Genomic DNA, 27,783 nt, shown 5'->3' with positions numbered 1-27,783 from the left:
GCCCATGCACGTCAGCAGAAGCACTCTACATAGAAGCCCAGTCTGCTGTTTCGACCTTCAGGGGGAGTCCACCCAGAATCCCTCTTTTTGTAGTCTTGGTAGGAAACTCTCTGTGGGTTAGTATGTTGTTCAGAGGTGTGTTGGAAATATTCCTTGAGTCGGAGACGTCGAAAATAGGATTCTAGGTCACCACAGAACTGTATCATGTTCGTGGGGGTGGAGGCCCCGAGATAGGACAGATTCTTCTGTTGGGCTAAGAGTATAGTTGGATAGATTAACAATATTGCTGCGTGGGCACTGTAATATAAGCAGGGATTTAGAAACCTGGAATGGATGATGGAGTAGTAGTGATTGGGAAAACATATTAGGCCTAATTACTCTAAAACATGGAAGGACTTCTATGTGTTTAACAACTTTCTTTCCTCCATCTCTTTCCTACTCACTGCAACATAAAGTGGGTACAAGAGCTCTGCTGCTAAAGTAAATGTGGTTACTTATAATCTTAAGAAAAGACAGGGTTAAGAGAATGGAAAATAGCTGCTGGGGGAAGAAAAAAGTACCAGAACACGAGACAGCCATTACCTCAATGTGTATTGGCATCGTGCTCTTCTGTGCAACTGAGGTCTGGGCTACGCCTAAAATTTAGGTCAACCTAGCTACTTTTCTCAGGAGTGTGAGAAATGTCATGCTCCCAAGGGACGTAGTTAACCCAACTTAAACCCTGGTGTACATACAGCTAGGTTAATGGAAGAATTCTGTCAGCCTAGTTACCACCTTTCAAGGGGGTGGATTTACTACATGGATAGAAAAACCCCTTCCGTTTCCCTCACAGTAGTTTTGTGGTATTTTGGTTTGCAGAGAAGATGGGTTTTTGGAACAGTAAATCATAGCACATGGCATTTCTTTCTACTTCTTGACTTTGCCCTCACTTTGTCTTGCTTCAGGTAAAATCCCAGCTAATACTTGTTTCCAAAGTATTGTGGCTTAGTCAATTGCTATTCCATGTACTGTCTTTTCACTAAATTAAGGAAATAAGTATTCCTGAGAATGAAATTTATGCCTGATAAGTGGTGTAATAATTTAGAGCAGAAATGCAGTATTCTCAAAAGTTCTTTATCAGAGGTGGGCAAACTACGGCTTGCGGGTCTCTCCTGCCCAGCCCCTGAGCTCCTGGCCCGGGAGGCTAGCCCCCGGCCCCTCCCATGCTGTTCCTCCTCCCCCGCAGCCTCAGCTCACTGCGCTGTCGGTGGAATGCTCTTGGTGGCGAAGTTGCAAGCTCCTGGGGCAGTGCAGCTGCAGAGTGCAGTCTGACCTGGCGCTCTGTGCTGCGCGGTGGCATGGCTGGCTCCAGCCAGCGCCACCAGCCACCGGTATTCCAGGCAGCACGGTAAGGGAGCAGGAAGGGTTGGGTAGAGGGAAGGGCAGTTTGGGGGATGTGGTCAAGGTTCGAGCAGTCAGAGGGTGGGGAATGGGGTGTTGAATGGGGGCAGGGGTCCCGGGGGGGCAGTCAGGAAGGAGGGGGGGTTGGATGGGGCGGCAGGGGGCAGTCAGGGAGAAGGGGTGGTGGGATGGGGCAGTCAGGAAGGAGAGGGAGGTTGGATGGGGCAGTTGGCGGCATGGTTCCGGGGGGGGCAATCAGGAATGAGAGGAGGGGTTGGATGGGGCGGCAGGGGGCAGTTGGGTGTTCCGGGGGTGGTCAGGGGATAGGGACCGGGGGGTGGATGAGGCAGGAGGCCAGGCCACGCCTGGCTGTTTGGGGAGGCACAGCCAACCGGCCCGCCATACAATTTCAGAAACCCGATGCGGCCCGCAGGCTAAAAAGTTTGCCCGCCCCTGTTCTTTATAGTGTTCCATGAAAGTGGAGTGGGGAGAAATGTTTGCGTTTTTTTCCCCTTTTTTCTGACACAGTAATCCTTGCCATCAGATAATTTGTCTCCCTCCTTAATATATGAATTATTTTAGTATCTGTCAGCATAGACACTAGCCTGGGTCAAAACTCAAAAACATTTTTACTTTCTCTAGTTTAAGTTGCGGTCTGTTAAGGAAGATACATTATTATGGCTTCCTGGTGTGGATTAATGTAAAGAGGAAAAAAGTTGCTGGCTATATAGCAGCACAGCTACCAACTGAACATCTGTTCACAATACTTATGTGAATGAGTTCATTATGCTTTGGTTGGAGCAGATATTAGCCCATTATTTCAGTGGGATTATTTATGTAAGGTAAGCAAGGATTAGTCCAGAACCAGGCAAACTGGTTGAAACTATATATTGTCAGACATATAGATGAACATAATTTGTTGAGGAAGAGTCAGCATGGTTTTAGTAAAGGGAAATCACGCCTCACCAATCAACTAGAATTCTTTGAGGGGGTCAACAAGCATGTGGACCAAGGGGATCCAGTGGAGATAGTGTACTTAGATTTTCAGAAAGCCTTTGACAAGGTCCCTCACCAAAGGCTCTTAGGCAAAGTAAGATGTCATGGGATAACAGTGAAGGTGCTCTCGTGGATTGGTAACTGGTTAAAAGATAGGAAACAAAGGGTAGGTATAAATGGTCAGTTTTCAAAATGGAGAGAGGTAAATAGTGATGTCCCCCAGGGGTCTGTTCTGGGACCAGTTCTATTCAACATATTCATAAATGATCTGGAAAAAGGAGTAAACAGTGAGGTAGCAAAATTTGCAGATGATACAAAATTACTAAAGATCGTTAAGACCAGGCAGACACTGAAGAGCTACAAAAGGATCTCTCAAAATGGAGTGACTGGACAACAAAATGGTAGATGAAATTTAATGTTGATAAATGCAAAGTAATGCACATTGGAAAGCATAATCCCAATTATACATATAAAATGATGGGGTCTAAATTAGCTGTTACCACTCAAGAAAGAGATCTTGGAGTCATTGTTGATAGTTCTCTGAAAACATCCATTCAGTGTGCAGCGGCAGTCAAAAAAACGAACAGAATGCTGGGAATAATTAAGAAAGGGATAGATAATAGAACAGAATATCATGTTGCCTCTATATAAATCCATGGTACGCCCACATCTTGAATACTGTGTGCGGATGTGGTTGCCCATCTCAAAAAAGATATATTGGAATTGGAAAAGGTTCAGAAAAGAGCAACAAAAATGATTAGGGGTATGGAACGGTTTCCGTATGAGGCGAATTTAATAAGACTGGGACGTGTCATCTTGGAAAAGAGACGGCTATGGGGAGATAATGATTGAGGTCTATAAAATCATGACTGGTGTAGAAAGTAGATAAGGAAGTGTTATTTACTACTTCTCATAATACAAGTACTAGGGGTCACCAAATTAAATTAATAGGCAACAGGTTTAAAACAAATAAAGGAAGTATTTCTTCACACAACGTACAGTCAACCTGTGGAACTCCTTGCCAGAGGATGTTGTGAAGGCCAAGACCATAACTGAGTTAAAAAAAGAACTAGTTGAATTCATGGAGGATAGGTCCATCAATGGCTATTAGCCAGAATAGGCAAGAATGGTGTCCCTAGCCTCTGTTTGCCAGAATCTGGGAATGAGCGACGGGATAGATCACTTGATGATTACCTGTTCTGTACATTCTCTCTGGGGCACCTGACACTGGCCACTGTTGGAAGATAGGATACTGGGCTAGATGGACCTTTGGTCTGACCCCAGTATGGCCATTCTTATGTTCTTATGGCTGAAATGGTTCTGTGAAAACAGACTTCAATTTCTTTCTGTTTGAGGTTTTTCTGCTACTTTATAGTAAGCTCTCCAGGGAGAAAAGCCCATTCTATCTTTGTGGAAATAAGAGAGGCTGAGAGATGGGATTTCCTGTGGCTTGACAGGACCAGGTACTGACTGACATGCCAGATGCAACTGAAAGGGCTTTGAAATTCTAAACTCCTGCTCTGAGCTCAGAGAAGGAAAGCATAGCATCTGAGTTCAAAGTTGTCTCAACCTAGTTTCCCAGAGAAGAAAATCTCTGATAAGAAAGCAAATAGGTTGAGAGTGAAGGGAATAGAATCTTAAAGTCAGTAGCTAACACATTTTTTGGCTAAAGTGTCTTTTATTTCCTGATTGTAACAGAAAAAGGATAAAAGTAGTAGATGAGTGGTGGAGTGAGAAATAGAGGAAACAAGCTGTAAAGATGAAAAATCAGCAACATTCTTGTAGTTACTATAAATTCCATCCACCATGGGATTGTGGGAAAGGGGCTGTGTGTGTGTTATGGGTTCATTTCTTACCACTGCAGCCATGTATTCAAGTCTATATAATTCATAAATGACACGAGTTTAATTAGGGTGGCGTATATCTACATATCTATATTATACAGCTGCTTACCCAGGCCAGTCTCTCCCTAGCTAGTATTTCCAGTCCATTTATTTCAGAGCACTGAACTTCATTCAGGCTCGAAAGATAAACTGAATGACTTATGTATTGGTTGATTCCCTGGCCTTGCAAAATTATACTTGCTGGAGTAAGTAATTTTTAATTATGGATGCCTCAAATATTTGTTTTACCATGATAATGGTGGATGAGGACATTTTGTCATGGAGCTGGTAAACTCTCATATTAAATATTACCTTTTAGTAGGATTTTTTTTAGCTGATATGAGCTAGTGAATATGATTATAATCAGGTCAGCTGAAAACTGCAGGGAAAAGCGATGCCTCTGACCTTTCTGTTTTGGGGCAGGATTCATGCTTTTACAACATGCAGTGGTCACACTCATACTTGCCCACAGTAAGGTAAATGAAACTCCTGTGGTGTTACTGTCTCTTTAAAATGGTATATAAATACATACTATACCATCAGGCAAAAATTAGCTCAACAAGATGGAGGCTGAATGCATTTGTAGATGCGTTAGAAGTTGCTGTGGACTGGTGATCAATACTAAAATGGGACACCGTGCTTCGGTTTGGATTGCAGTAGTATCTGCTGATACTCCAGTGGAAAAGTGCCTGTGTGTGTTCTCATAGCAGATTATATGTTCTTCAGTTGGTAGCAACAATTAAAACTATCTCCTTTTTGAGAAGGAAAACATCTAAAGGTGGCTCACTGAAGAGAAGTCCAATCTTATTTTTGCCTAAACAATAGGATAAGAAAGTGCTGCTTGGAACAGCAAAGAAAAATAGACCAATCTGGGAAAAGGAGAGGGAGAAAATGAGCTTGAACAAAAATGAAATGTGTCTTGACTCTGGTCAAGTGATGATATTGTCACTTGAATGATCTCAACTAAGCTGTGAAGGTAACAGCTCACTGAGGTGAACCTGAAAATACGTGTAGGACAATGAGGGGAGAGAAAGAGTGACATAGGTTGGTTTTGGCTTGAAACAGCTTTCTGTTTAGAGGGTATTAATTTTATATTGAATGTTTTTTACCAGCATATTCTTTTGTAATGTGCCTTTAAACAAGAGTCAACTCTCCAAAGAATTTAAAACTGTTCTGTTTTCAATTCTCTAGGTGCTCGGCCTAACTAATAAAATAGTTGTTAGCAGTCATACATAATTGAGAAAAATATCATGCTTTCTGCTTTAGATATATATTTAATTTCACATCAGCTTTGCTTGGATATAATACAGGCGATGAATGCACTTTCTGAAATTTCAAATGAAAATGTAAATCCTAAATAATTTTGTGCACAGCTTATTGGGCTGGTAAATAGATTGCATAGAAACCATTTTTTACTCTGAATTCTTAACCAAATATTTTATGCATTTTAGGTTCTGCAGTTATGGAGCTCAGTGATGCCAATTTACAGACTTTAACAGAATATCTAAAGAAGACACTAGATCCAGATCCTTCTATACGGCGTCCAGGTAAAATCGTTAAAAATGCATAGCGCTTGGCTGAAAAGCGTAGTCAGGGTCAGCTCTAGGTTTTTTGCCACCCCAACCTCCGAGACCACAACTGGCCAAGCAAAAAAAAAAAAAAGTGGCTGGAATTGTGCCACCCCAAGCATGTGCTTGCTTTGCTGGTGCCTAGAGCCACTCCTGAGCATAGTATCTGCTTAGCTCTTCTGTTTGCCTGAACTGCCACTGAAGTTTATTAGATGTGATCTTTTTCCTGCCTTAAACTGTTTTGGGTTAGTTTCTAAAGCAGTTGAGTTTTTTAAGGAACCCTGTGACAAAGTGTGTAAATAAAAGCTATCTATAACTCTTCTCCCTGTTTTCCTTCTCTTCCATTTTCCTTCTTTTCCTAATTTCAAATTCTCTTGTATATCTTCATATGGTTGTTAATGAAAAGAAGCAATGCTATTTCCAAACATGGATAATGCTAATTAAAAATCCGGGATTTGCTGCTGGGGGTTCATGACTTTTTAGAAATGGTGAGGATGTAATATTTCCACAGCTTGCTCTGCATTCAAAACTTCTGTTTGTAGTGGAAACACTCTAGCACTACTATTACTTAATATTTGTCAATTTTTGTTGAAATAAAAATGCATTCTATTTACATACTTCTCTTCTTGAGACACACATCATGAAATTAGTCTAATTACTAAAATGGTGCTTTGTTTTCTGTTTCAATGTTGAAGAATGATAGGGCTCTGTGTAAAAGCTAATGCATTTTTTGTTAAATTTAGCATATTATCTTACAGCGGAGAAGTTTCTCGAATCCGTTGAAGGAAACCAGAATTACCCGTTGTTACTCTTAACGCTGCTGGAAAAGTCGCAAGATAATGTCATCAAAGTCTGTGCCTCTGTAACTTTCAAGAATTATATTAAAAGAAACTGGAGAATTGTAGGTATTTTGGTGAATAGTTGTGATAAAATGTAATATAAGGTCTCTGATGTGCAGTAAACTATTCTTATGTGAACAGTAATCATGGAGAATGTTGCATACCCGTGCTTTGAGAGATAATAGATGGATCGTTCAGAAAACAAGTACAGATCTTGACTTATTGACAGGATAGGAATCGACAACATTTGGGTTCTTGAAGCCTGAGAGAAGACGTTAGGATTCTTGTTAATTTCACATCACTTGCTGGATCATGAGAATAGAGCAGGATAATGAAATGGTGAAGGAAGAATATAGCATTTGACATTCACATTTCTGCAAAAAAATACAGAAGACAATAGTGCAAGCCTGGTCTAAACACAAAGTTGCTTCATTTCAACTAAAGGTGTGATTATTTTTTTTGTAAACCAGTTGATATAAACCAAAAGAACTTTGTATGCAGACACTCTTTAAATCAGTTTAGCTTAGGTCAGGTTGTAACTGACTTAAGCTAACCAGTTTAAAGAGTGTCCACACATGGGCATTATATCGTTTTAGTCTCTCACTTACAGAGATGTGAACTTAAAATTGTTCTTATTTTAGAAATCTGGAGCATTCTTTGTTCAAAATATTCAGCTGTAGTGAAATTTAATTTATGGATAAAACAGCTACATTTGGGACCTATCAACCCTGACAATGTGGGGAGATTTTTGTAGGTATACCTTGCAGCTAAATGCTGAATTCCCACTGAAAGTTAATGGGAGTTAGATGCCTAACTGTCATTTGTGTCTCTGAAAATCTTCAAAGTATAAATTTTATAATGCTGGAAAAAATGCTTTAGGATTAATGCAAACTAGCTGTTAAATCAGAATGTGAATTTCCCATTACAAATGGGATGACTGTATTAGTGATGTAAAATTGTAGGCCTTTGGTGTCTGTCTTACTACAGTTTAAATGGACACTGTCATATCACACTTCTTTATATGAAACCTTGCATTTGCTGTTGTCATAATTAGTACCCAGCATATAGTTATACCAAACGGTGCTAATGGTTTCCTTATTAGTACAAGCACTCAGGATAAAGATGCCATGTAATAGGTTCATCCAAAGAGTCATTAAGGATGCCATGTGGGTTCAAGCACTCCCTTTGTCTGGCAATTGAAATGCTGAGATTCACTTGTGTTGCAGAACAGCTGTACAGAGTATGAACCCAGGTTCGCCTTTCTAGGCCATGTGGTCTTAGTGAGCAGCCTTGGGCTAGGTATCTCCGAGGTATAAAGCTCAAGGGCTGGGGGAGTGAAAAAGGGCATAGAGTTTGTCAAGCACATAGGTCACGTCTGCACTACAAACTTTTATTGACACAAGTTATGCTTGCATAAAGCTGCCACATTTAGTGCAAATGCTTGTGCAAATGCACACTTGGCTCCTTATGTCAGCACTTCACGTATGTGCCAGGAATGCTTGTTTCGATGAACAATGCGGTGCGCCATGGGTAGGTAACCCAGTGTGCAACTCCCCATCGTTCAGTGCACTATGTTTTGGAAAGTTTTGGCATTGCATGGTGGGGTGTGAGTTGCGCAGTGGTGACTGGGTCTGTGGGGTTCAAGTTCTCATCATACGACTTTCTCTATCCCATAATGCCATCTCTATCCCATAATTTTCGTGCCTGTTTTGAAAATCCCATGACCCCACGTGGAACTTGTTGCTGTCCACCATCTCTGACAGAAGCATGGAGCATGCATAGCTCTGAACTATCGTCATGAGTATTGCAGGCAGAGGACACACAATCCTCTGGTATTTGAAGAGCTGTGGAGAACTTGATGATTTTGTGAAGACCAGATTGCTGTGGGACATAGTGAGAACTAGTTCAAGATTATTTTTGGAGCAGGTGCAAGTGATGGAGTACTGCTTCTGGTCCTGGGAAACAAGTGCTAACTAATGGGATCGCATTGTAATGCAGGCTTGGGATGATGAGCACTGGCTGTAGAATGTTTGGATGTGCAAGGCCACATTCCTGGGTCTGTGTGCCGAGCTTGCTCCAGAGCAGTGACACAAGCATGAGAGCTGCACTGACCGTGGAGAAGTGAGTGGTGATCACACTGTGGAAACTTGCAATGCTAGATTGCTACTGTCATTGCAAAGTAATTTTGGAGTTGGAAAATCCGCTTCGGGGATTAATGGCCCTGCACACTTGCATGACAACAATCATCTCCTGCTGCACAGGATTGTAACTCTCGGCAGTGTTCGGGACATAATGCGTGGATTTGCAGCTGGAGGTTTTCTGAACTGCAGTGGAGTAACAGATGGCATGCATGTGTCTATTTTGGCACCAAACCACTTTGCTACAGAGTACATCATGAGAAGGGGCTATTTTTCAATGGTTATGCAAGCGTTGGTAGATCACCAGGGACACTTCACTGACATCGGTATTGGCTGGTCAGGGACGGTGCATGACACTTGCATCTTTAACAACACAGGACTGTTCAGAAAGCTACAAGCGGCTTTCCTGATCAGCAGATTGCCATTAGGGATATTGAAATGCCAATACTGATCCTGAGGGACCCAGCCTATTCTTTACTCCCCTGGTTTATGAAGCCATATACTGGCCATCTCAACAGCACCAAGAAAAGATTCAACTACTTGCTCAGCAGTTGGAGAATGACAGCTGAATTAATGTGCTTTTGGTAGACTGGAAGGGAACTGGTGGTGTTTGTTCACAAAATTTAATCTTGGGAAGAAAAATATCCCAATGGTCATAGCTGCCTGTTGTGTCCTATATAATATCTGTGAAGCAAAGGGGGAATAGTAGTTGCTGGGGTGGAGGGCAGAGGTGCAGTAGCTGTCCGCTGAGTTTGAGCAGCCAGACGTAAGGGCTATCAGAAGAGCTCAGCTTGGAGCTATATTGCTCAAGGAGGCTTTGAAAGAGCACATTAACAGCAAGCCACAGTAATGCTTTATGGTGTACAGTGCTCTACCTGGCCCTATAGTTTGGGGGTTTGTTTCAAATTGTGTGGTGCTTCGTGCAACAATCTGATGATTACACTTTGTTCACTGATCCTATGAATTGTGTTACAATGTATAATAACAATTAAAGTGTGTGCTTTCAGTACCGTCAGGCATTCTGCAGTATATGTTGGGAACTAATAAAGATTTCTTGAGTAAATGAAAACACTTAAAAAAAAAAAAAATTCTGTGCAAATTAAAACTAAATACATATAAAACCGTAATAAACTTGTGGAACAGAGCTTAAAGAAGGGGAAGGAAAATTCATGTCCATTTTAGCTTCACATACAGCAGTCGTGGCTCTTAACAGGTCAGTGTATGTGAAGTTGTGGTTGTCTTTAATGTCCCCCAGTGTGAAGCAGTAGGGGTAGGGATGTGGCCCCTGATGCCATGTGGAGTATACTGGAGTTCTCCATGGACTTCAGAGAGAGGTGAGCCTGGTTTATTGAACCATTAGGTCCAGAAGAGTCTGCAGCATCTGTGTGTGTTGCCAGAGAAGCCCCTTTATGACTTGGTGCATCTCCCTCACCAACTCCTGGGCCCTTCTCCTGTCTGATCTTTCTGTCTCCCTACAGTCTTGCAGTATTCATCCTCCAGGTCCTCGGTTCACAGTCTAATGCTTGCAAGATCTTGCTGAAAATGTTATCCCAAGTCCTCCTCTTTCTCTTCCTTCTCTGGCTCAGACACTCCCCTGGTGTGGAAGAGAAACCCCAGATTGCTGCAACTGTAGCAGCTACAGATAAAACACACAGAGGTACCTTTGTCAGTATAGTCAGAATGGAAAACTAAAGTTAAGATTCAGAACTCCCTTCCTTTGCTCCCCTAAAATGTTAAACAAGAGGTTGACATTTCTGCTTCAGATTGTTTGTGCGTAGCGCCACTCACAGCTTCAGCTATGGTATGCCCTGCCAGGGATGAGGGAAATGAAGGGGGGAATTGCTCGGTTGCATAACATTATGAATATAAGGCAATGGCACTGAATACTGGCACCATTTTTACGCAGGCATGGGCTTGTCTTTGCTCAACTGCCTGGACTGCAGTGAAGTCTCAATTAGGTCCTGGCTTGTGGCATAGCTGGACACACCCTCTCCCTGACCCTCCAGTTGCATGTCCCCCATAATCATCCTCATCCTTGCTGTTCATACCAGGGGCCTGTGATTTGGGCTCCTCAGTGATATCCATGGGGAAGTGTGGGATGGTGGTGGAGTATCCACCAAGTATGGCATACAGCTCTTTGTAAAAGTGGCAGGTCTTCAGCTTGGCACTGAATTGACTGTTGGCTTCCTTGGCCTTCTGGTATGTCTTCCATCATTTCTTTGCTTTGTTACTGCGCCCTGTCATACCCCTTCTGCCTCCCTTGTGCAATCTGCTTATAGATGTCCATGTTTCTATGGGCGGTCTGTAGCTGTGACTGCACAGTATACTCACAGGCCCAGGAAATCCAATCCTATCTGCTCCTGGCTGGGGCACGTCTGGAGCACGTAGCTGATGTGGTGCGCTGGGCTATTGTCCAGAACAATGGAAAACTGGTAGTTGTGCTTATCAAGATGGACAATCAGGAAAAGACATTTCAAAAATTTGAAGGGCTTTAACGGCGGGGGGGGGGGGTGCTTCCGGTCTCTCTGATGCCTGGGCAGTGGAGTTCACAATTGTAACCAGAATGGTCAGTTTCAAATATTATGAGACAGCTGCTGGAGAGGACTGTTAGGGTCAACATAGATAATGCAGTGTCTGCGTTCACTCTGCGTCAACCTCAGTACATTGACCGTGGCTCAGTGCTGCTCACGGAGGTGGTGTTACAATGTTGGCATACTGGAGAGTTTACGTCGGTGGGAGACAAAATTGGATACCTTCAACTAGGCTGATGCAAAATGGCTGATGATGACATAACTTTGTAGTGTAGACCAGGCTTTAGACTTGATAGGCCTTGGAGAAGAGTGTCAGAGGCACAAGATGCTTCTGGTAACAGGGCAGAGCTACCTTTCCCGAGGCTGCTGTAAGAGGGAGATGCCTATGTGCTGCTCATTATAAGTCCTGTTCAAGGAAACAGGATTTATGCGTCATGTAAATAAACAAACTACATTAAGAGGTTTGCTCTCACTTATTTCTGCTCCAAATAGGAAGCTGATCTTGCAAGGCCCTGAGTTCTGCTACTGCTCAGCAAGGGCTCACTAACTATAAATCTCAGATTAGAAAAAAAAAAACCCTTTCTCTAGTAGTTTTCAGTTTTATTTTGTGTATGTGGCAGTGCTTTGAAATTACTTATTCATTGTTTGAAGTTCACTGGGTTCCAAGTTAACTTCACCCACCCAACAGAGAAATACCTTAATTTAATTCAAATTCACCTGTAGGTGTCTGTTTTGAGGTGGCTGGCCAGCCTCTTCAAATCAGTAATTGTGAAGGAGAAAGTGTAGTCCCTAATTTTATAGAAGCATTTAATTTTCTTGGTTTATCTGTAGAGATTGTCATTATAGTTCTATCACAGGCAGAGGTATATCATTAAAAATAAACATGTTGGCAAACACTCAGTTTTCTACGCTGGATTTTCTTATTGTGGTGCAATATGCTCAATTTATGTAAAGAAAACTAAAAATATTTGGAGTATTTTTTTCTTTCATTGCACAGAGGAGTAATAGATGTCTCATAATTAACTAATGTTTTACTTTTAGATTGAAGATGAACCAAACAAAATATGTGAAACAGACAGGATAGCTATTAAAGGCAACATAGTACACTTGATGCTTAGCAGTCCAGAACAAATTCAGAAACAGGTAAGATGACAGAATGAAGTGGGGTTTTTCAGATTGTTTCACTGAGACCTTCGGGAGGATGTGCCTAGAAGCCCTACTGGGAGATCAGAGTCGTGTTCTGGGGTCTCCCAAAGAGTATAGTGTGTGTGTGTGTGTGTGTGTATTAAAAAAATAAAAATTCTGTGCACAGTATTTCAAAATTCTGCATATTTCATTTGTCAATAAATAAATGTGGAGACTCCAACATGGCAGTGGGGAGCATAAGCCACTGGCTGCATGGAGATGGGAGATCACCCTGCAGCTCCCCCGCACCTCGGGACACGGACTCAGTGGTGAGACTACACCAGACCCTAACACAGTGGAAGGGCCGGGCTTGCCCCAGAAACACCCCAGGGCCCTGCCCCTTCATGCCATATGTACCAAGATAGCAAGTGAGAGGGGGACAGAGTCTTGCATGCCTAGCCCTCGCCCTGATCCAGGTGTGAGGCAAGCAGGTTTAGCTCAGTAGAATCCAAGTGTGGGGGAATCCGGGTGTGGGGTGAGAGGGTTCTGTGTGGGGCCGTCTGGGTTTGGGTGGTTGGAAGGAGAGATATGGATGAAGAGGCCCTTTGGGGGGTTCCTGGTGCTGGGGGAATGGGACTCTAAAGGGGGATCCAGGTGAAGGTGGTTGGGGCTCAGCGGGTTGGTCTGGGTGCAGGGTGGGGGTCCAGATGCAGGGGGGAAGGGCTTGGCAGGGGTCCAGTTTCAGGGAGGGTGAGGATCACCGTGGTGGGGGTTCTGGTGCAGGAGGCGAGGGAGGGGAGCACTCTGGATATGGGGGGTCCAGATGCACGGGGGTTGGGTGGACCGGGGAGCACCTGTGACCCCTCCCACCATGGCCGAGGTGTGATGGGCAGGAAGCGCAGGGCAGAGTGCAGAGCTTCCTGCAGCCTGGGGAAGTTTCTGGAGGTGGGTCTGATCCAACCCTTGCTGCTCTCTGCAGAGGAAGAGGAAGTCCCATCCTCCCCTAGCCCAGCCGGTGGTAGGAGCCACCAGCAGTGACGCAAAATTCCCCCAGGAGTAACTGTCGTATTTAAGTACTGATCACTAAGCTGTTCACAAATGGTATGATATAATAGTTACATTTCCTTTCCAGTTAAGTGACGCCATTAGCATTATTGGCAGGGAAGACTTCCCTCAGAAATGGCCAGACTTGCTGACCGAAATGGTGAATCGTTTTCAGAGTGGAGATTTCCATGTCATTAATGGAGTCCTTCGCACTGCACACTCGTTATTTAAAAGGTATTAACGGATTAGTATGTGGATTCCAGAATTTCTACTAAAATGCACATACCTCTGCTTATTAAATTGCATTTCTTGGTTGTGTTAATCATTTGTAGCTTCTAATTGAAGTTACTGACTTTTATAATGATTAGTAGCCTTATTTAAGTGGTTATTGAATTTCATACCTTACATGGACAGTTTTAATGTAGCATTTAGTTCTTGCATTTGCTTGACTTGACTTGTCTCAAGGTTCAGAGTTCCTTATAAATAATTAGATGCAAGTTAAATTGGAATGAAGTGCTATTACCATTTTTTCCCCGCCCCTCCCTTTGTTTGCCAGATACCGCCATGAGTTTAAATCAAATGAACTGTGGACAGAAATTAAACTTGTCCTTGATGCCTTTGCACAGCCCTTGACAAATCTCTTTAAGGTACAGCATTATTTCTGGATTGTTTGATCTTCTTTTAGGGATGATTTAACACTTTAAATTGACTTTTGAATTCTTATGGAATACAAGTTATTTAGAAATAGAAACATACTAAATTTTAAACCAAAATCAGGATGACAGAACTAAAGTTATCAGTTCTCTGAATGTGCTGTCAATAAAATTGTACCATTACATGGCATTTGCAATACACTCAATACATTTCTGTTCATGTTCCCTATTAATCCTTTCTTCTTTTCTAGGCCACCATTGAACTTTGCAGTACGCATGCAAATGATGCCAGTGCTTTGAAGGTTCTCTTCTCTTCTCTAATTCAGATTGCAAAATTGTTCTACAGTTTAAATTTTCAGGTGAATCTTAATTTATTGTTCCTAATTATTGGGTCTGCTCTGAAAGAGCCAGAGTTGTTATGCTTTAAGCTGTTACGCTTTTTGCTGTAGAATCAATTTAAGGTCTTCTCTGGAGCATGTTATCTGATCAAAGTAAAAAGTAGTAACCTGTGCCTACACTAAGGAATAGGCAGAGCTTGAGACTGACTAACATGTTTGCTAACCTATAGTTAATTTTAGTCTCTCTTCCTGATCTAGTTAAACTCTAAGTAGCAGATCAGAGAGGCAAAAATACAAGGGTAGCTAGTTACAGGTGAATTGCAAAAGACTCTTAAACAAAAACCCTGAATTTGTGTCCACTCTGCTTCTTCATGATGCATAAAGGACCCTGAAAAGCTTTTGTTGCTTATTGTAAGGTGAACAATAATGAAAACGATCAAGAATGTCAATTTTGTCCTTTTTCTGGTTTTGTAGGAGTGTTCTACCTTAATTATAAGAGCAGTAGTAGTGGGAAAGGTTCAGTGGACACTGTTTCCTAAGTGTCAAACTATTTTGCATGTCTAATAAGGGTTGACAGAAAACAGTTATTTATAAACAGTCTCAAGCAAATCAAATGAGAAGGGATTTTATTAACTTTAAGTTTGATAGCAGCATAATTTCACTATTTTTTATTGCCACAGAATCACTAAGATATAAAACAAGTATATCTGTGTTTAAAAACACGCTAAAAGCAAACTTTAGACTCTCTATACAATGCAAAGCACCCATGTGAGTCCAGGCCCTTGAAGTGTGATAAATGTACCCCTTAGACTGTTGGAGTCTACTCCTGTTTCCTTTGTTTGGACTGAAGAGTAGGATTGAGCAAAAGGGGTGGCCTGTGCTTTTGTGTTTTGAGGCTAAGGGGGCAAGAGGAGTGAGAGTGTCTTTTTTTAGTTAGGACAAAAAGGACCATGAGTCACCTCTCCCCCACCGTCTTTCAGAGAAGAAAATCCCTCACAGCTCCTAACATCCCCTGAAGTGGATTCTGTAAACAAATAATAGAGATAGAAGCTATAGTGTGAATTCTCTATGCCAGGGTCTTGCATTATTTCCTATGTCCTTGTCCATCTTCCTTTTTGATGAAATAAATTGTTAATGAACAGTGGACAGTAACTGTATAAAGCTACCAAACTAATATAACCAGGAATGAACTTAAAATGTGCATTTCTTTCGTACTTTTTTCCCCTCACAGGATCTTCCTGAGTTTTTTGAAGATCACATGGAAACCTGGATGACAAATTTTCATAGTCTTTTAACTTTAGATAACAAACTTTTACAGACTGATGTAAGTATTCCATAAAATTTGCCTCTGTTCAAATCTGTTTGCAGAGGGAAGGAGTGACTAAGGGCTTGTCTACACTGGCAATGTTAAAGCACTGCCGCGGCAGCGCTTTAATGTGGCTTTTGTAGTTGCTGCACAGTCTTGGGAGAGAGCTATTGATAGACCTATCTTCTGTGAACTTATCTAATTCTTTTTTGAACTCTGTTATAGTTTTGGCCTTCGCAAGATCCCCTGGCAATGAGTTCCACAGGTTGACTGTGTGTTGTGTGAAGAAGTACTTCCTTTTTTGTTTTAAACCTGCTGCCTGTTAATTTCATTGGGTGACCCACTAGTTTGTGTGTTATGTGAAGGGGATAAATAACACTTCCGTGTTCACTTTCTCCACACCAGTCATGATTTTATAGACCTCGATCATATTCCCCTTTAGTCGCCTCTTTTTCCAAGCTGAACAGTCAGTCTTTTTAATCTCTCCTCAGATGGAAACTGCTCCATACCCCAATCATTTTTTGTTGCCCTTCTCTGTATTTTTTCCAATTCTAATGTATCTTTTTTAGATGGGGCAACCAGAACTGCACACAGTATTCAAGGTGTTGGGCATACCATGGATTTATATAGTAACATTGTGATGCTTTTTTGTCTGATCTATCTCTTTCCTAATGGTTCTTAACATTCTGTTAGCTTGTTTGTCTGCTGCTGCACATTGTTGATAGTTCTCTGAAAACATCTGCTCAATGACTCCAAGATCTTTCTTAAGTGATAACAGCTAAATTAGACCCCATCATCTTGTATGTATAATTGGGATTATGTTTTCCAAAATAAATTACTTCGCATTTATCAAAACTGAATTTTGTCTGCCATTTTGTTGCCCAGTTTTCTGAAATCTCTCTAATTCTTCATAGACAGCTTTAGGCTTAACTACGTTGGGTTATTTTGTATTGTCTGCAAACTTTGCAACCTCACTGTTCACCCTCTTTTCCAGATCATTTACGAATATGTTAAACAGCACTAGTCCCTGTCCAGATCCTTGAGGGACCTTGTTATTTACTTCTCTCCATTGTGAGAACTGATCATTTATTCCTATATTCCCTTATATTTAGAATTGTGAAACACCAGTACAACAGCATTATAAAATAATTCCCTCTTTTCTTTTTTTGTTTTGGAAGCTGACTGTTCACTAGTGTTGAAATTTGCATGTTTGAGTTTTTAGTTTTGTTTTATATGAGGATGAAGAGGAAGCTGGATTATTGGAGCTACTGAAATCCCAAATTTGTGATAATGCTGCTTTGTATGCTCAAAAATATGATGAAGAATTCCAGCCTTACCTGCCTCGTTTTGTCACAGCGATTTGGAATTTGTTGGTCACAACTGGCCAGGAAGTTAAATATGACTTGGTAAGTTGTTATATATTTCCATCCAGTTTTAGAATAAACTTTCAATTGTGCTAAAAATGGGTCTGTTTTATCTTCTAGTTGGTAAGCAATGCAATCCAGTTTCTGGCCTCAGTTTGTGAGAGACCACATTATAAACATCTGTTTGAAGATCAGAATACCCTGACAAGCATCTGTGAAAAAGTTATTGTTCCTAACATGGAATTTAGAGGTAATTAATTTTTTATTTTTTTAAGTCATGTTAGTAGCGATTATGACCAGTAAAGGATAACTTTGGGTATAGTGGTGGTTTTGTTAATAATGTAAAGGTTGCACGATTGGGCCCTATGCACCCTTGCACAAGAGTCAAACCAAGTCTCTCTAATAGTATGCTAATCTGTTGAGTTGCTGTGGAAATGATCATGTAGGAAAATCTCAATTTGGGAAGGAATGATGGCTGTTCTTTCTCTTGTAATTTCAAGTTGAGCTATTACTTTGAATTTTTAAAGTTATTAGAGCGAACACCAAAATAATTCAGGCAGTATAACGAGGTGGAGCATGGAGAATTTACCTCATGAAGCTTGTGTGGTTCATCTGTCTGGCTTATCTGAATCATTTTGATCCTAGTGCTGGCAAGACTTAACTTTGTAACAAAAATTTATTGCAGCAATTGGAAGCTTCCCTTTTTTCTAGTGCATGAATTTGAAAGCCTCTTGGTTCAAATACACTTAAAATATATATAATGTGCTCCATCTTTTCTACATCCAATGTACAACAGCTCATGAACATGAAAGAAAAGGAGTTACATTTGTCAGTTAAAGGTCATTGTGTCACTTGTTAGGTATCAAGCCCAATATGCTGGGTAGTAGCTCACGAGATCTCTTAATCCCATTAATTTCACAGAACACTGTTAAACCATAGATGTTTACACAAATTATCTCAATTCTTTGCAAAGAACCAAACAAACAAGTGAGTTCTCATTAGTGTATCTAATAAATGATCTATTTTCTCTGCAGCTGCTGATGAAGAAGCTTTTGAAGATAATTCTGAAGAATATATAAGAAGGGATTTGGAAGGATCTGGTAACGCACTTAAATACTGGAAATATTTTACATTTTTAAACATAATGCCAAAGAACTGAAGTAGTTTACTGAAGTTTATATATCTTTATTTTTACACTTGGAGAAGGTCCTTTCCAAAATCAGTTATAAAGAGTCTTTATCCAAATCTTGAGAAAGTTGACCGTTGTGCAAAATAACTTTTAAAAAAAAAAAAAAAAAAAAAAAAACTAAAGAAAGTGGTTAAAAATCTGTATTGCAACTGAAAGACATAGTAGAGTTTTCAATACTACCACTCTTATCTGGAATTAGCCACACTTCAGATTTACAACAATAATAATACCTAGTACCTAGTTCTTATGTAGTGCTTTTCAGCCTTTGATCTCAAAATGCTTTTCAAATGAGGTCAATATTATCCCCAATTTACAGTTGGGGAACTGGCGTAGAGGTGAAGTGTCTTGCCCAAGGTCACCTTAAAGGTCCGTGGCAGAGCCAGAGCCCAGGTCTTCTGAGCAATTGGGCAATACTGCCTCCACTATTGGCATTTATTCATGATGATCCTGAAGTTCAATGACATAATAGGCAGTGGTGGTGTAGCCGTGTTGGTCCCAGGACTGTAGAGAGACTTCTTATGACCTAGTATAGCTCTCTGATTGAATTTAGGCAACTGGTTACATTTTGTATGAACTTTAAGGCTACTTGGGATACTAAGAAGACAGCCTGTTGCATCTGAATCTGGTTCTGATTTCCCTTACCTTAGTTATATTATGTTGGAAATTAGTTGGGCAAAAAGACTGCAAACAGTTACAGAAAGTAGGGTGTTACTTGGTACTTGTGTTATACAGTTGGAAACCTTAAATTTTTAATTCATTTTTTAAAAGCTCATTCCATATCTCGAGTTTGTCTAGAATAAGCTCTAGTGCATACATTTTCTCTTTGGAAACAAAAAGAACATTTTACAAAATTGTCATGCAAATTTACTAGCCAAGGCACTTTATTGTAAGAGTAAAGAGAAAATTACAATAAAGAAGAAAACTCCTTGCATGCCTGTCAAAAAAAAATTTTCATTAGGCAGTAAATCTGGAGTGCATGCTATCAGCAGTGTTGCACATCTTTGCCTATACCCTAGAATATCGTTTAACACTGTTAATCTACTGCTTAAATTTTATGCATGAATTTAAACTTATCCATTCTATGTTCATAACAGTAAATAAAATATTTAACTTAATACTGTACATGGCAATACTTGTTGGCAGTCAATATAAACTATATTAGGTAGAAATGTGACCTAGATCCATTCATTCTTTCATATACAAATAATCTTTTTATTTATTTTCTTATACAGATATTGACACCAGACGCAGAGCAGCCTGTGATCTAGTACGAGGCTTATGCAAGTTTTTTGAAGGACCTGTAACAGGGATCTTCTCTGGCTATGTTAATTCCATGCTGCAAGAATATGCAAAGAATCCATCTGTCAACTGGAAGCATAAAGATGCAGCCATTTACCTTGTAACATCTTTGGCATCCAAAGCTCAGACACAGAAGGTACTTCTACATGCCTTTTGTTTTAAACCGTAATGTATCTATACAGACATCACAGAGTTTAAGGCCCTAGGAGACCACTGGATTATCTGACCCCCGACATATCACAGACTGCTACTGTCATCCAGCACTTGCACGTTAAACTCAAGGACCAAAATAAGACCAAAGTATTACAGCCTGCAGGAGACTAAACTATTATGTACCAGAGGTTGATTGAGTTTGTTACATAGTATATACTGGCAATAAAGTCATTGAAGGGAATGACATTATACCAGTTTAAAATTGGTGATCAAAATTTAGCCCACAGTATACGAATTAGAATGGCCTTAAGAGAGAGACTAATAAAATTGTCTGGAATCAAGCATAGTGAAAAATGTTATGCAAGCTTCTCTCTTGCTGTTCTGGTAAAGAACCCCAATTCTGCCCAAAACTCGCTTGCTTTCCAGTTGTGAGCATCTGAAGAGCAGTGCTCAGTTATGATACATTAGGTGGTTGTGATATAGATAAGTCTTACAAGGATTATGAAACTGCCATGAAACACTTCTCCACTTGATTTGACCTCTATATAGGGGCAATTAGGACATTAATCTACTGTAGCATCCATTTTACCTCTCCCACTTCAATTAGTGGTTAACACTGTCATTTGTTACTTGGCACACTCGGTTGGCAAACATTAATCCACAAACCCCTTCTGTTCAGTAGATATAATTCCCTATTTACAGATTGAAAAACTGAAGCAGTGAGCTTTAATTGAGTTGCCCAAACCTAGAGAAGGAGCCATTGTCAAAGCCAGACTTAGAAATCAGGAGTTCTTACCTCCATTTCTGTGCAACAGACCGCATCTCAACAATATTCAAATTAACAGTTTTCTGATATTTTATATTTAGTATTTTGACATAGGATTAGCAAGTGTAATAAGTACTTTCTCAATTCAGGGGCTATTTTATGTTGAGCTTTTAGCACTGCAGCTAGAAACTGGATGCTAAAACAAATATGCGCAGAATAATTGGAGAGGATGTTCTGAATGAGAGTTCCTATGTAGCACCTAGACTGGTGATTTAGCACTTTTATAAATAACTAGATAAATTTGGGTGCCTTCTGTAAAACCACTTGAAAATAAGTTGAAAAAAACAGATGAATGTTGATGTCTAAAAAGATTTTTCTGATTTTTTTAATTTTTTCTAGCATGGAATAACACAAGCCAATGAACTTGTAAATCTGACAGAATTCTTTGTGAATCATATTCAACCCGACTTAAAGTCTGCTAATGGTAAGCTCAGGGTTACGTACGGCATAACACTCCTTTTGTAGCATACCTAAAACCTCTTTGGTGGCCATTAACTTTTAGTGATGGTTTTTAAGAGTAACAATGCTGATGGCTTTCCTGCAGTATATACCCACCCATTTTTGAGAAAGGTAGCAAAGTCAAAAGTTTGGTTATAGGAGACTGAATGTTTTGTATTCTGCTCCAGCCGTTCATTCTATGGAAGTATTTGGTGGAGGTGAGGATGGGAGGTTTTTCATAGTCCCTCACCATGTGATCTATGATAGAATGCAGTCTTCATCCTAGAAATACAGTTAACTATTCATGTACCAACTATCTTAAATTTTTTTTGGAGGTAATTCTTTAAACTGTGTCATGAGGTTACCTTGATCAGTTCCATGGCCTACCATCACTGTGGTGGTTAGTGCCATGTCATATCTTTGTAGGTCAGAGCTATGAATAACTCATCATACTAACTCAAAATCCAGAGTTTAACATATCTGATTGTAAAGTTATAAAAAGCAAAACTGAAGCTAATGTGGAGAGAGCCATTACATTCTTACAGCTGCTATATGCTGTGCAAGTTCTTCTGCAGCAATGTCCACGCTATACAATTTTGAAAATGTATTGTACAGATAACTCATGAAGAATTCTTTGAGCTGCTGTCAACTCTGTATGTAATTTTATATTAAATAATAAACTCCGTATACAATAATGCCCAAAAGCTCACTAAACATCCTTTTCATTTGTAGTGAATGAATTTCCTGTGCTTAAAGCTGATGGTATCAAGTATATCATGATTTTCAGGAACCAAGTAAGTTGCTTTCTTAATCTTCCATTACTAATGTCATTTAGCTTACAGTCATTTTATACTTATCAAGCCTAATGAACTAATTTCTACACAACATATAATAAATTACTTCAACAGATATTCAATAACGACATGTTCCTTGATAAATTAAATCTGAAGGTGGTATAAAAACCTTGTTAATGTTCAGTTACTGATGGAATAGTGAACATGTAGGATTTCCATTCCACTGGTAAGCTTCCATGGCGCACAGGGAAGTGAAGTGACTTTTAGCTGGGGCTTGCCCATTGGCCTTTGTCATGACATCTGTTACAGAAAGTACAATAATTTTTCCCCCCTCTCCTTTGACTTTTGAGATATAGCAAGAGAAGACATTAGGCATTTCAGTTTTATACTCTATTTTTACTAAGCTTTTCAAATCACAGCTATATATTATTTCAGAAGACAAAAGGGTCTGATTTCACACCATTGGAATTAATGACTTTTTTTTTTTAATTGACTGTAGTGGGAGCAGGATTGGGCCCAAAAATCAAATCAGAGGGCCTGATTCTGCTACCTTAGTCATGTTGAGTAGTACCTTATTCCCCAAGCATTCCTGATACCATAGGGGATATCGGAGAGCTATTTTTCACTCTAATAATGGGGGAGAAGTATTTTAGGTATATCAAATGCTGCTAGAAAAGTCTATAAGAATGATCATCATAAAGACAGTTAAGAGGAGAAAAAATATTGAGATCTTAATTTAGAGATTTTTGCATAATAGGTGAGAGGTTTATCGCAGGAGTGTGTGGGTGAGATTCTGTGGCCTGCATTGTGCAGGAGGTCAGACTAGATGATCATAATGGTCCCTTCTGACCTTAATATCTATGAATCATAATAAAACACAGAAGAAAGATTTTTAAAAAATCATATTCTATTGATAGGGAGCAATACATAGGTGATGACAGAAAAAAGGTGGTAGCCCTCTGGATATCAGGTGGTCAGGGTGTGATGTTAGCTACTGGAGAAGCCTGCCTGAGATTCCTTCTGATTTCCTGCAGAACTTGCATTGTTCCAATGAAATAAATTCTAGGGTGAATGTTTTCTCAAAATACAGGTATCTGATTCTAAAATGTCAATTTTAATATTATATAAATGTTGTCACTATGTTTTTGTAGGTACCCAAAGAACAACTTTTGGTGTCTATCCCTCTCTTAATCAGTCATCTTCAAGCAGAAAGTATTGTGGTTCATACTTATGCAGCCCATGCTCTTGAGAGATTGTTTACCATGAGGGGGACTAACAACGCTACACTGTAAGTTTTCAGTTAGAAGTAATTTTACTCTGGGTTTTTATCATTTATGGGGATTTTTTTTCTCTTCATATCAGACTATCCTAAGTTGTTCAGAAATTGCATTTTGAATAAAACATTGAAGCGTTGCAAAACTGTGTTTTCATCTACAGCGTTACAGCTGCAGAAATGGTACCATTTGTAGAAGTGCTACTAACAAACCTTTTTAAAGCCCTGACATTTCCCGGCTCATCTGAAAATGAGTATATTATGAAAGGTAAGAAACTCCATACTTTGCACTGAGAAACTGACTTAACTTGAGGTAAGAAGCTGCTGTAGCTATGGGCCTCAAAGTCTGATTTGACATGCCTGATTTATGCAGGGTTTTTTTTTTTTTTAAAAAAAAGTGGCTACACATACTAAATGCAGGTGCTTATTAGTCAGATTAACATAGCTAATTTTGCCATGGCCCAAATGTGGAACCCCCCAAAATAGTATTTATAACAGGCTTATATGTGATAAAAATGTAGCAAGGCCTCAGATGAGGCATGTCCCTCATTCTGAAGGCTAGATGGAAAATATATTAACAGCAGACTTTAAATGTACTGCTATCTTGTGGCTAATGCACTGGACTGGGACTCAGAAGATCTGTGTTTAATTCTTGTCTCTGCCACAGATTATGTGATTTGCCCAATATAAATCTCTTGGTACCCATCTGTAAAATGGGGATAATGATCATTTGCCCAAATCTTTGTCTTGACTGGGGTAGATTGTAAACTCTTCAAGACAAGGCCCCCCCTCCCATTGATCTTAGTTGGGGATTTTAGGATCTACTATAATACAAATACAAGATCAAAGGATGTATACGTATAACTGGCAAGCTGGTGCATCTTCACAGAAGTAAAATTCTTTCTCAATTTATTTACAGCTATCATGAGAAGTTTTTCTCTGCTACAGGAAGGTATAATCCCATACATCCCTTCTCTCATCGCTCAGCTTACACAGAAACTGCTGGCTGTCAGTAAGGTAAAACAGAAAGCTATCTGAGCAGAACGTTCACTTCACTATTAGCTGCTTCTGCTACTTTTTAAGGCAGAAATCTGTTTTTTTTTTCTTTAAAATGATTGGTTTTTGTTAAAATACTGGTTGTTGCACAATAAATTGCCAATTTAAAGTAATAAATGCAGCTTTTTTACATTTGGTAGGAACTCATTCTTCATACCTAACAATGAAATATCCTCTCTTGTAGACACAGGTTCCTGCAAAGTTTCCCCTCTTTTTCATTTGAAATACAAGCTTTATGAATAAGCTTACAAGCGTATTTATAATATAACAATTATTTTAGAACATGCTTTTGTTTATACACAAACAGCTAGCATATAAATCTAGATTTGTCACAGATAGTCGCATACATCTTAAAACTGTCTATTTTCCTTTATATTGGGGACTTCTCAGGCAGTTGTTTAAGTCAATGAAATATGGAGGCTGTAAATGTTATGCATAAAAGAAGAAATTATCTCGATATTTTTAAATCTCGTGATCATTAACAGATTTTTTTTCTGTTCAAGTTGGACTGCTATACTTTATATAGACAATCCTGTGAAGACGACAGACCACCTTCAACTGCTACCAAATAAACTTTTTTTAAAGCCTACATTTTGCTGTAGAGAATAAAGAGCATTCCATATAGATAAAGAATTGAATGAATACTGTTACATAACTGAAAAATATTTTATTTTTTTCAGTAGATATTTTCCCCATGTTTCTATTTTTAGATTTGTTTGGTTTGTCTAGTTATGAAAACTGTATTTGTATATTTCCAAAACTGATAAAAACTTAAATGAATATTAGTGGATCTTGCTGTTTTATCCCAGTGTCAATGGAATTGTTTATTAGAAAAATATAGCATAATGCCCTTGTTCTTTGACTAAAATTAGATTAATGCTGCTTTAGATTTCTATTTAAGAATAAGTTACATTATGTTAAATAAGTGATTTGGCTCAAAGTCTGAGTTGATTGTTTATTCATAACTTGTTTTTAGAACCCAAGCAAACCTCACTTTAACCATTACATGTTTGAATCAATATGCTTGTCGATAAGGATAACTTGCAAAGCAAACCCTGCTGCTGTTGGAAGCTTCGAAGAGGCTTTGTTTATGGTGTTTACTGAGATATTACAGAATGACGTGCAAGGTAACTAAAAGCAATAAGTAGCTGTCTGTTTTCTCATCCTGTGTTGTAATATATAAGATTTACTGTGCAATGACTTACTTTATATATTTATTAATGCAGTAATTCTGAGTTATGTATTATATCTACAGTCCCAAAGAGTTTTATTTATAAAATACAGTATCCCAACATCTCCTTGTTCATAAAGGACATGCCAACTGAAAATTTAACCAATTTTTAAAAAATCAATTAACTTACAACTAGGGCTGTGGATTAATTGCAGTTAACTCACGCGATTAACTCAAAAAAAAAAATAATCGCAGTTTTAATCATAGTGTTTAAAAAAAAATTGAAATAAAATATTTTGGGTGTTTTTCTACATATTCATATATATTGTATTCTGTGTTGTAATTGAAATCAAAGGGTATATTTTTATTACAAATATTTGCACTGTAAAAATGATAGAAGAAATACTATTTTTCAATTCACTTCATACAAGTACTGTAGTGCAATCTTTGTTGTGAAAGTGAAACTTACAAATTAAATTTTTTTTTGTAACATAACTGGACTCAAAAATAAAACAATGTAAAATTTCAGCACCTTCAAGTCCACTCAGTCCTACTTCTTGTTCAGCCAATCGCTACAGGAGATAATGCTGTCCTCTTCTTATTTACAGTGTCACCAGAAAGTGAGAACCAAGCATTTGCATGGCACTTTTGTAGCCGGCATTGCAAGGTATTTACGTGCCAGATATGCTAAACATTCGTATGACCCTTCATGCTTTGGCCACCATTCCAGAGGACATGCTTCCATGCTGATGACTCTCATTAAAAAGAAATGCGTTCATTAAATTTGTGACTGATCTCCTTGGGGGAGGACTGTATGTCTCCTGCTCTGTTTTACCCGCATTCTGCCATATAATTCATGTTATCGTAGTCTTGGATGATAACCCAGCACATGTTGTTTATTTTAAGAACACTTCCACTGCAGATTTGACAAAATGCAATGAAGGTACCAATGTGAGATTTCTAAAGATAGCTACAGCACTCGACTCACGGTTTAAGAAAGTGAAGTGCCTTCCAAAATCTGAGAGGGATGAGGTGTGGAGCATGCTTTCAGAAGTCTTAAAAGAGCAACACTCTGATGCAGAAATTCCAGAACCCAAACCACCAAAAAAGAAAGTCAACCTTCTGCTGATGGCGTCTGACTCGGATAATGAAAATGAACATGCGTTGGTCCGCACTGCTTTGGATAGTTACTAAGCAGAACGCGTCATCAGCATTGACGCATGTCCCTTGAAATGGTGGTTGAAGCAAGAAGGGATATATGAATTTTTAGCACATCTGGCACATTAATATGTTGTGACACTGGCTACAACTGTGCCACAAGAACGCCTGTTCTCACTTTCAGGTGACATTGTAAACAAGAAGCAGGCAGCATTATCTCCTGCAAATGTAAACGAACTTGTTTATCTGAGTGATTGGCTGAACAACAAGTAGGACTTGCAGGCTCTAAAATTTTACATTGTTTTATTTTTGAATGCAAGTTTTTTGTACATAATTCTACATTTGAAAGTTCAACTTTCATGATAAAGAGATTGCACTACAGTACTTGTATTAGGTGAATTGAAAAATACTATTTAGTTTTTTTTTATAGTGCAAATACTTGTAATCAAAATAAAATATAAAGTGAGTACTGTACACTTTGTATTCTGTGTTGTAATTGAAATCAATATATTTGAAAATGTAGAAAATATCCAAAAATATTTAAATAAATGGTATTATATTATTGTTTAACAGTGCGATTAATTTTTTTAATTGCTTGATAGCCCTGTTGATACCCTTACTCCTGAATCGTCCTGTCAGTTTTTCCAGCTTTCTAACATCTACATAGTGCTTGCAAATGTATACAATAAGTAAATGTGGGGGCAGAAAAGCCTTTTTTCCTAGATTTCATTACAGGGATCTTAGGTGTTACTTGTAACAATAGTAGGTTTAAAAATAATTCAGACAGAAATGTGTTTTGTATGAATTTATGGTGACCCTTTTAACTGTGTGTAAATGTCATTTTCTACTCCCTCATAACAGAGTTTATTCCATACGTGTTTCAAGTGATGTCTCTGCTATTGGAAATGCATAAAAATGACATCCCGTCATCCTACATGGCATTGTTTCCTCATCTCCTCCAGCCAGTACTGTGGGAAAGGACAGGAAACATTCCTCCTTTGGTGAGACTCCTCCAGGCCTACTTAGAGAAGGGTGCCAATACAATAGCAAGTGCTGCAGCTGACAAAATTGTAAGTTGGGTTAATTTGACTGCAACATACCTATCTTAAACTCACGGCATTTTTTAATTCAGACAAATGAGATACTGACACACTTTCCAAAGCTTAACAAATTTAGTAGATACCAAGATTAATGCATTTTTTACTCCCTTTGTAAACTCAAACTTCTCATATGGTAAACTGAAGAATAATGTACACAACAC

The 27,783-nt window shown here is 39.2% G+C and overlaps 1 protein-coding gene across 2 annotated transcripts in view; it reads left to right on the top strand.

Annotated features, from left to right (window-relative positions):
- CSE1L (chromosome segregation 1 like) overlaps positions 1–27,783 on the top strand; it is a 36,994-nt gene that overhangs the window by 3,412 nt on the left and 5,799 nt on the right. For both annotated transcript variants that reach the window (XM_038369371.2, XM_043496061.1), the window contains exons 2-19: positions 5,711–5,806; positions 6,586–6,728; positions 12,377–12,478; positions 13,593–13,738; positions 14,061–14,151; positions 14,409–14,516; positions 15,727–15,819; positions 17,040–17,207; positions 17,286–17,415; positions 18,200–18,265; positions 19,587–19,789; positions 20,972–21,056; positions 21,803–21,864; positions 23,016–23,152; positions 23,302–23,405; positions 24,057–24,154; positions 25,170–25,320; positions 27,384–27,592. In XM_038369371.2, the coding sequence (XP_038225299.1) occupies positions 5,722–5,806; positions 6,586–6,728; positions 12,377–12,478; positions 13,593–13,738; positions 14,061–14,151; positions 14,409–14,516; positions 15,727–15,819; positions 17,040–17,207; positions 17,286–17,415; positions 18,200–18,265; positions 19,587–19,789; positions 20,972–21,056; positions 21,803–21,864; positions 23,016–23,152; positions 23,302–23,405; positions 24,057–24,154; positions 25,170–25,320; positions 27,384–27,592 (2,181 nt within the window). In that variant the 5' untranslated portion in view covers positions 5,711–5,721. The remainder of the gene's footprint in view (positions 1–5,710; positions 5,807–6,585; positions 6,729–12,376; positions 12,479–13,592; positions 13,739–14,060; positions 14,152–14,408; positions 14,517–15,726; positions 15,820–17,039; positions 17,208–17,285; positions 17,416–18,199; positions 18,266–19,586; positions 19,790–20,971; positions 21,057–21,802; positions 21,865–23,015; positions 23,153–23,301; positions 23,406–24,056; positions 24,155–25,169; positions 25,321–27,383; positions 27,593–27,783) is intronic.

The sequence above is a fragment of the Dermochelys coriacea genome, chromosome 13 (assembly GCF_009764565.3).
Source record: "Dermochelys coriacea isolate rDerCor1 chromosome 13, rDerCor1.pri.v4, whole genome shotgun sequence".
Taxonomy (NCBI): domain Eukaryota; kingdom Metazoa; phylum Chordata; order Testudines; family Dermochelyidae; genus Dermochelys; species Dermochelys coriacea.
This window is presented reverse-complemented; position numbering and strand designations above follow the sequence as displayed.